The sequence below is a fragment of the Apteryx mantelli genome, chromosome 2 (genome assembly GCF_036417845.1).
Source record: "Apteryx mantelli isolate bAptMan1 chromosome 2, bAptMan1.hap1, whole genome shotgun sequence".
Lineage (NCBI taxonomy): Eukaryota > Metazoa > Chordata > Aves > Apterygiformes > Apterygidae > Apteryx > Apteryx mantelli.
The window spans coordinates 172,406,183-172,415,057 of NC_089979.1; the positions used below are offsets into that span (position 1 = coordinate 172,406,183).

General features: G+C 65.9%; 2 protein-coding genes across 2 annotated transcripts in view; both read right to left on the reverse strand.

Annotated features, from left to right (window-relative positions):
- The window catches only part of CDC25A (cell division cycle 25A), a 16,252-nt gene extending 14,330 nt beyond the window's left edge, over window positions 1-1,922 (reverse strand). The window contains exon 1 of the mRNA XM_067292102.1: window positions 1,758-1,922. Coding sequence (XP_067148203.1) covers window positions 1,758-1,909 — 152 coding nt within the window. The 5' untranslated portion in view covers window positions 1,910-1,922. The remainder of the gene's footprint in view (window positions 1-1,757) is intronic.
- A 1,524-nt stretch (window positions 1,923-3,446) lies between these two features.
- LOC106499371 (E3 ubiquitin-protein ligase TRIM7-like) lies at window positions 3,447-8,671 on the reverse strand. Its single transcript, XM_067292104.1, is given in 8 exon segments — window positions 3,447-4,083; window positions 4,086-4,115; window positions 4,928-4,960; window positions 5,180-5,295; window positions 5,770-5,792; window positions 6,059-6,289; window positions 6,725-6,811; window positions 8,241-8,671. Coding segments are annotated over 8 exon segments (1,419 nt in total). The 5' UTR covers window positions 8,661-8,671; the 3' UTR covers window positions 3,447-3,604.
- Between the last annotated feature and the right edge of the window lie 204 nt (window positions 8,672-8,875).

Sequence of the window (8,875 nt, forward strand, 5' to 3'; positions counted from 1 at the left end):
TGGGAGAAAGGGCCCTCGAGGCCTCCCTTCTTGGGGGGGGGGAGGGAGAAAGGGGCCCTCGAGGCCTCCCTTCTTTGGGGGGGGGGGGGGAGAAAGGGGCCCTCGAGGCCTCCCTTCTTGGGGGGGGGGGGGGGAGAAAGGGCCCTCGAGGCCTCCCTTCTTGGGGGGGGGGGGGGAGAAAGGGGCCTCGAGGCCTCCCTTCTTGGGGGGGGGGGGGAGAAAGGGGCCCTCGAGGGCCTCCCTTCTTGGGGGGGGGGGGGGAGAAAGGGGCCCTCGAGGCCTCCCTTCTTGGGGGGGGGGGGGGGAGAAAGGGGCCCTCGAGGCCTCCCTTCTTGGGGGGGGGGGGGGGGAGAAAGGGGCCCTCGAGGCCTCCCTTCTTGGGGGGGGGGGGGGGGGAGAGAGAAGGGGCCCTCGAGGCCTCCCTTCTTGGGGGGGGGGGGGGAGAGAGAAAGGGGCCCTCGAGGCCTCCCTTCTTGGGGGGGGGGGGGAGGGAGAAAGGGGCCCTCGAGGCCTCCCTTCTTTGGGGGGGGGGGGGGGGAGAGAAAGGGGCCCTCGAGGCCTCCCTTCTTGGGGGGGGGGGGGGGGAGAAAGGGGCCCTCGAGGCCTCCCTTCTTGGGGGGGGGGGGGGAGAAAGGGGCCCTCGAGGCCTCCCTTCTTGGGGGGGGGGGGGGGAGAAAGGGGCCCTCGAGGCCTCCTTCTTGGGGGGGGGGGGGAGAAAGGGGCCCTCGAGGCCTCCCTTCTTGGGGGGGGGGGGGGGGAGAGAGAAAGGGGCCCTCGAGGCCTCCCTTCTTGGGGGGGGGGGGGGGAGAGAGAGAAAGGGGCCCTCGAGGCCTCCCTTCTTGGGGGGGGGGGGGGGGGGGAGAGAGAGAAAGGGGCCCTCGAGGCCTCCCTTCTTGGGGGGGGGGGGGGAGAGAGAGAAAGGGGCCCTCGAGGCCTCCCTTCTTGGGGGGGGGGGGGGGAGAGAGAAAGGGGCCCTCGAGGCCTCCCTTCTTGGGGGGGGGGGGGGGAGAGAGAAAGGGGCCCTCGAGGCCTCCCTTCTTGGGGGGGGGGGAGAGAGAAAGGGGCCCTCGAGGCCTCCCTTCTTGGGGGGGGGGGGGAGAGAGAAAGGGGCCCTCGAGGCCTCCCTTCTTGGGGGGGGGGGGAGAGAGAAAGGGGCCCTCGAGGCCTCCCTTCTTGGGGGGGGGGGGGAGAAAGGGGCCCTCGAGGCCTCCCTTCTTGGGGGGGGGGGGGGGAGAAAGGGGCCCTCGAGGCCTCCCTTCTTGGGGGGGGGGGGAGAAAGGGGCCCTCGAGGCCTCCCTTCTTGGGGGGGGGGGGAGAAAGGGGCCCTCGAGGCCTCCCGTTTTTGGGGGAGGGGAGAGAAAGGGGCCCTCGAGGCCTCCCTTCTTGGGGGGGGGGGGAGAGAGAAAGGGGCCCTCGAGGCCTCCCTTCTTTGGGGGGGGGGGAGAAAGGGGCCCTCGAGGCCTCCCTTCTGGGGGGAGGGGGAGAGAGAAAGGGGCCCTCGAGGCCTCCCTTCTGGGGGGAGGGGGCAGAGAAAGGGGCCCTCGAGGCCTCCCTTCTGGGGGGAGGGGGCAGAGAAAGGGGCCCTCGAGGCCTCCCGTTTTTGGGGGGGGGGCAGAGAAAGGGGCCCTCGAGGCCTCCCGTTTTTGGGGGGGGGGGGCAGAGAAAGGGGCCCTCGAGGCCTCCCTTTTTCTGGGGGGAGGGGAAGGGGCCCTCGAGGCCTCCCTTCTTGGGGGGGGGGAGGCCCCCCCCGCACTAACCCGCGTCCCAGCTGCTCCATGGTGAGGCGGAGGTCGGAGACCGGCGAGAGCTCGGCGGGGAAGAGGGACTTCACCACCGCGGCGGCGGCGGGGGAGGCCGGGGAGAGCAGCAGGAGGCGGCGGCGGTGCGAGCCCCCCGGCGCAGGCTCCATGGCGCCGAGCCGAGCCGCGTCCTTCCTCCTGTCAGCGCGACCCGCGCCGCTTTGACCCCCGCCGCCACCCGTCGCCCGTCTCGCGCGCGCCCGCCCCGCCCCCGCTCCGAAGCTGGCGCCAAACTCCCCTTCCACCAATCAGTAACGGCCTCTGCGCGCGGCTTGGGAGGGATGCGCTTTCTTTTAACGCTCCCCCGCCCACCACCCTCTCTGACCAATCGAAACGGCGGGAAGAGCTTTCCCCCCCGCCCCGAGGGCTGCTTGACAGCGCTTGCGACCAATAGGCTTTGCTAGAGAAGGCACCAATAGGGTGCCTCAAGGAAAAGGTGGGGGGGCTTGCTGTACGGGGCGCCGCGGGGACTGCATTTCCCAGCATGCAACGCCGAGGCGGGCAACGCGTCACGCGTTGCCCGCCTCGGCGTTGCATGCTGGGAAATGTAGTCCCCAGCCTCATAAGCACCTCCAGTCAAGCCCCCCTCATGGGGGTCTTTTACTCACAATATTTCACTCTTGTCGCAGCCCTGAAAAAGTCTGTGTTTTGGGGGGTTTTTTGTTTTTTTCTGGCGACATGGTTTAAGACAATACTTGCCTCTCCCTGTAAACCTCGCCTTACCTTTCGGTTCCTCTTCTTTGGGGGGAAACAGGATCCCATGACATGGTGACTTGTTTCAAGCGTTTGCAAGGGGAGGAGGAAGCTGCACCCAAGGCGCCCTGACAGGATTTGTGACATTTCTGAGATGACCACAGACATTAACACCCCGATGGCCCGCACCCAGGCGTCAGGAGCCGAGACCCACGTGTGGCAGCAGGTCGACGGCCCCAGCGAGCCGGGAAACCCTTTCCCTGCGGCAAGGCATTATGTTAAAAATAAACAAGTCAGATCCCCATCACACCCCAGTCGCTGTCTCTTCTCCAGGCAGAAGAGGCTCCCTCCATCCGTGAACTCCCCCCCAGCCCCCTGGTCGGCCTTGCCCCTTCTCTGGACATTTTCCTTTGGGGGGGGGGGAGCAGACCTGCACGCAGAGCCGATGGCGAGCGCACAAAGCGCATTCACACACCAGGGCGGCGATGGTCTGGTAACACCCAACATGTCCCCTGCTGCCCTGACCGCTGCCGAGCCGATGGTCCTGCGCACCCCTGAACCCTGAGGCCAGCAACGCCCCAGGCCCCCACTGCTCTGCAGCTCCCCAGATTTCCCCCAGGTCCCTTTTAAAAACGTGTGTCCCATTTACCACCTTCCCAGCCTTTGACTGCAATGTGGTTTCACGTGGGCAGTTACCAGCGCTTCACCCGAACGCTTCACCCGAATTCCCGTGGGAATCCCGGCCCCAGGGAGCAGGGGTGCAGGGTGGCCGTGTCCCCACATCACACCACACGGAGCCAACGGCAGCCAGAAGAGCTGTCAGAGACCAGCGTGGGCCATGGGGGACCAGGGCTGGCACATCTACCCTGCCACCCCCCTATTTATCTGTGTGGCTGTGCCCTCAGGAGCAACCGTCACTGAGATCCGGCCAGGATACCAGCACAGACACCCCCAGAGAGGCCAAACACATCTTTAATGCTCCAGCAGACCAGCAGAAGCAGCAGCGTGCGGAGGCGCAGGGAGCCGGTGGTGCAACACCGCGCCATCGCCACGCACCCCTCCCGCTCCCTAACCAAAGGGGCAGGTAGGGGAGCAGGAGGCATCCGGCCCCATCAGGCACACAGCTGGATACAGGATCCTTCTGACCAGAGCCAAAAGTACGGAAAGACCTTCTCAGCAAAGGAGGCCTTGAACTGGAAGATCTGCGTCATGTTTTCTGCGTTGTAGAAGGTCACTTCACCGGCTTCGTAGTCCAGGTGCACCCTGATACGCCGGGGCTCTTCCTCCGGGACCAGCGGGGTGGGAGGCACGGTGAGCGCCGTGTACTGGCGATCCCAGCCCCGCCGCAGGGCCCAGATCCCTCCCGTGGTGATGGTGAACGGCTGCTTCCTCTGCACGGACTCCACGGCCACCCCCACGGCCCAGCTGTCCCCGTCCCCCACCTCCAGCTCCCAGTAATGCCTCCCCGCCGTGAACCCCTGGGAGCCCAGCACGCTGGGGCTGCCGGTGAATCTCTTGGGGGTGTCGGGGAGGTTTTGATGTACTTCCCCCAGACGCAGGGTCTTGCCGTTGCTGGACAGGACCAGGTAGGATTTGCTGTCTCGGGGTCCAGGGTCACCTTCGCTAACGTGCGACAGGGGGAAATGTCAGTCCGTCGTTCGCCAAGAAGCAAACCAGGGCTTCTCCCACAAGGCTGTGGCATCCCGCGAGCAGGCACGTGGCACCTGCACCCCCCAGATGGGGCAGGGCCCCCCTCAACCTCCCCGGAGGCTGCGGCCCCATGTCCACCACGGGCAAAGCTTGGCAGCAGCAGCGCTTCCCAGAGCGGGACTGGGCCAAGCAGCGTCCCCGTGTCCCGGGGCTCATCCAGCGCTCACCAAAGGGAGAAGCTGCTCCCAAGCCCCCTCCCTGTCCGCCCGCCAGCCAGGGAGTCTCATCACGGAGCTGGAGCCACCTGCTCACGCGGGATGTTCTGCTGCCATCCTGCGGCCATCCCGCAAGGCCACCGAGGTGTCACCGCCCAGGGCCACCACCCCGGACCGTGCCACTAAACCCGCTCCTCCCAGGACCACAGGTGGGGGAAAACCAAGCAGCACCCATCCTGCGAGCCTGGTCCTTGGCCACCAAACCAGAAGGCAGTGACCAGCCCCACCACAAACGGCTCCGACCAGCTTCTTCTCTCTTCCAGAGAGACAGGGAAGCCAAGGGGCCAGCACTGCCCCGGCAGAGGCTCTTGTCCAGCGCCAGAGAACGGTGTCTCTGGGGGTTTCCCAGCTTGGGACTGGGCCTGTGTTTTTACAGTGGGCCTAGTCAAAATGAGGGGAGCCGGATTCGGATGTCACTGTGTGAGCCTCTCTCTACCCCACGGACATAAGGAAACTCATTTCAGGAAAGCTGTTCTCCCTCACTCGTGCCCATCAGCTCCAGCAACTTACCCCTTTCTCTGTCCGTCTTGCTCAGCAGATCCGCTAGAGGAAGGAAAGGGGGATGAATGAGCTCTCATTCCTCTTGCGGCACCTTTCCAGCTCCCCAGAGAGCACCGTGGCCACCAGAGAAAAAACTCTGATCTGGAGCCCGCCGCAGGCTCCGGCAAAGCCTGTCTCAGAGCCGCAGCCCTGCCTAGAGCTGGCGCGAGGAGCTCCCGCGCCCCGGGTAGCAAGACATCGCTCGCTGCTTCTCTGCTTTACCTTTGAACTCAGCCATGGCACCCAGGACCAGCTCGCTCGTCTCGGAGAGGCTGCAAACTCTCCTCTGCAGCTCCGAGGAAACCAGCTCTGGGATCGGGGCTTTCGCTGTCTCACAGCTGGGGAGACACGGCGACATGGAGGTGAGCCCTGACCACAGCAGCGAACCAGCACCCGGGGCCAGGAGGGAAACGGCGGGGAACAAGCCCCTGTAGCAAGGGGAAACGTCTGCCCGCAAAACTCGGCTGAGCTACTGCTATCCTTATCTTCCGCGGGGTCCCGCAGCGCTCAGCCCAACGCTTCTTTTAGCGAATACAGAGGAAAAAAGGCAATAATTTAGTGTTGGGAAAAAAATATAAGGCAAAAAAAAAAAAAAAAGGCTGAGTTTTTGCCTGCTGCAGCTTCCAGCTATTGCTGCCAGGGCTGCTCCATCCCCAGCCATACAGCAAGCTTTGGGTCCTGATAACATCACATTAAATCCAAATACTCCGCAGGGCAAAGCCACCTGCCCTCTTGGCTGCTGCTGCTGCGGCTCCTGCAGGGTTTTCCCAGCCTCTGCCCAGGAGCAGAGCGACGCTGAGCCCGTTTCTTACCTGTTCAGGGTGCTGTCAATGTCCTAGAAGGGACAGAAAACACTGGGTCAGTTCTGACGCTGCCAGGAACAACCACGGCGCCTGGGGCAGCGAGTTACACAGGTTGCTCCGCGCTGCACGAAGGACTTGCCCTTCCCTGATTTAATCCAACCTCCTCCCAGGGTCCCCCCAGTGCCCCCAGCCCCAGACGCAGGGGTGCTGCGTGGCCGGCTGCCCCACGCCACCCCGCGCTCCCAGGCCTCCAGGCTGCACAGTCCCAGCCAGGCGCCGCAGGAATTGGAATCCTCACCATAAGGAATTCAATATCCGGCTGCTCGCACTTCTTCTCTATCTCCACAACGAGGGTGTCCAGCAGCGACCGCCTCGCGGAAACGCTGCCGACGTATTCACCGCGCCTCTCCGCGAGCTCGCCGTGCGCCTCATCGAGCTGCGCCAGCAGGATGCTCTCCTGCTCCCACAGGAACTGCTGCAGCTCCCGGAATCCAGCCTGCAGCTTCTCCCTCTCTGATGCCACCGTCCCCTGCAAGGTGGGGGTAAAGAGCCATGTCACCTCCCTCTACCTCTGGGTGGGCACGGGGACGCTGCTGGAGACGCAGCGCTAACCAGAGGAGGCCAAATAATCATAGGGAAAAGGAGAAGAGCTTTTGGGGCGGAACGGCCGGAAGAGCAGCAGGATGCTGAGCCAGAGGGAGGAGAGGGAGAGGGCAGTGGGGAGGCAAGCCTGGACAGTGATGGGCCCAGGATGCCAGCTAAGGCTTAAGGAGACACGGACGATGGGAGGGTGGATGGAGGATGTACGGGATCAATGGACGCACTGGCAGAGAGAAAACAGGAGTGCTCATATGGAGAAAGGTAAATACATCCAGAGGGAAAGACAGGATGTGTCCGTGCAGACTGGCAGGTATGCGTCCGTGCAGACTGGCAGGTGCACACCCGTGGAGGGGGAGGAACGTACCATCAGCTCATCGCTTTTCTTTCCTCCTTCTGGCTTAAGTTCTTCTTTCTCTTTTTGGAAGAAAACCAAATCGTTCCGAAGCATCTCCTGGGAAAACAAGGCCCATTCGGTGATTTGGGGTCACGTCTGCAGGGCTGATATTGCCCTTCACCAGCCAGTCCCCGGGGACAACGTCGCTCCGCAGAGGGATAACTTTGGCCGTGTTTTTTTTCCTCCTCTGTCTGGAAAGGAACAACTCGGAAACAGCCTCCCACCTGCGGCATCTCTCTCCAAACACATTTTAGAAACTGGATAGCGAGATGCCGATGTGCAGCTGTTTTGTCCAGAAACATTTCTGGAATAGCTGGAACCCTGATTTTTTGTTTTTAAACAACTTTTTGTATTGAAAGCAGGATTCGTAGGGGACCTACCCCGCAGGCGGGGCCCCAGCCTGCACCTGGACTGGACCCTGCCCATGCCTGGACAAGACCCAAACTGCACCCGGAGGGGACCCCAGCCTGTGCCCGGATGGGGACTCAAGGGCAGCTGGACAGGGACCCCAACCCATGCCTGGACGAGATTCCAGCCCGGGCCCAGACAGGGACCCTGACACCCCAACCTGCACCCCGACAGGACCCATAACTGCAGCCAGATGGGACCCCAGCACCCCAACCTGTGCCTGGACAGGGACCCCAGCACCCCAACCTGTTCCTGGACAGAGACCCCAGCCCCCCAGCCTGTTCCTGGACGGGACCCTAGACCCCCAGCCTGTTCCTGGACGGGGACCCCAGCCCCCCAGCCTGTTCCTGGATGGGACCCTAGACCCCCAGCCTGTTCCTGGACGGGGACCCCAGCACCCCAACCTGTACCTGGATGGGGACCCTAGACACCCAACCTGTACCTGGACGGGACCCCAGCCCCCCAACCTGTACCTGGATGGGGACCCCAGCACCCCAACCTGTATCTGGATGGGGACCCCAGCACCCCAACCTGTCCCGGATGGGGACCCCAGCCCCCCAACCTGTACCTGGACGGGGACCCCAGCACCCCAACCTGTATCTGGACGGGGACCCCAGCACCCCAACCTGTCCCGGATGGGGACCCCAGCCCCCCAACCTGTACCTGGACGGGGACCCCAGCACCCCAACCTGTATCTGGATGGGGACCCCAGCACCCCAACCTGTCCCGGATGGGGACCCCAGCCCCCCAACCTGTACCTGGACGGAGACCCCAGCACCCCAGCCTGTTCCTGGACGGGACCCTAGATACCCAGCCTGTTCCTGGATGGGGACCCCAGCACCCCAACCTGTGCCCGGATGGAGACCCCAGCACCCCAACCTGTTCCTGGACGGGACCCTAGACCCCCAGGCTGTCCCGGACGGGGACCCCAGCCCCCCAGCCTGTCCCGGACGGGCCCCCCGCCGCGGCTGGCGCGGGACCCCAGGGCGCAGGCGGACGGTGCCGGCGGCCAGAGGGCCCCGCGGCGCCCCCCCCTGTCCCGCCCCCCCCCCGCCCCGGCGGCGCCCGGCGGCGGTACCCGGAGGCGCGGCGCGGCCTCCTCGGCGGCGCAGGCCGGGTGGCCGCGGTGCGCGGGCGCCTCGCGGCAGAGCGCGCAGAGCGGGCGGCGGCAGCGCTCGCAGAAGAGCCGCGGCGGCTCGCCGTGGGCGGCGCAGAGCGGGCGGCGGGCGGCGGCGGCGGCCAGTCGCGCCAGCTCGGCCGCGGCCTCGACGGCGCCGCGCAGCGGGCGGTTGGGGCGGCAGGAGCCGGGCGGCAGCGGGCAGCGGCACTGCGGGCAGGCGGCGGCGGGCAGCGCGGCCACGCAGGCGGCGCAGAAGCCGTGGCCGCAGGGCGTGAGCAGCGGCTCGGCGGCCGGCTCGAGGCACACGGCGCAGGCCACCTCCGCCTCCAGGCGCTCGCTCAGCGCCGCCAGCGCCGCCGCCTCCTCCCGCCGCGACATGGCGCCGCCGCCGCCGCGGGGCGGGGCTGGGGGCTGGGGGGCTGGGGGCGGGGCTGGGGGCGGGGCGGAGGCAGAAGGCGGGGATGTGGGCGGGGCGAGTGCGGGGGCGGGGCTGTGTGAGCGAGAGAGCGGGTGCGTGACAGGGCGTGTGACGGGGGCGTGAGTGTGTGTGTGTGAGGCTGTTTCCCGGTGTGTGTGTGTGACTGTGTGTGTGT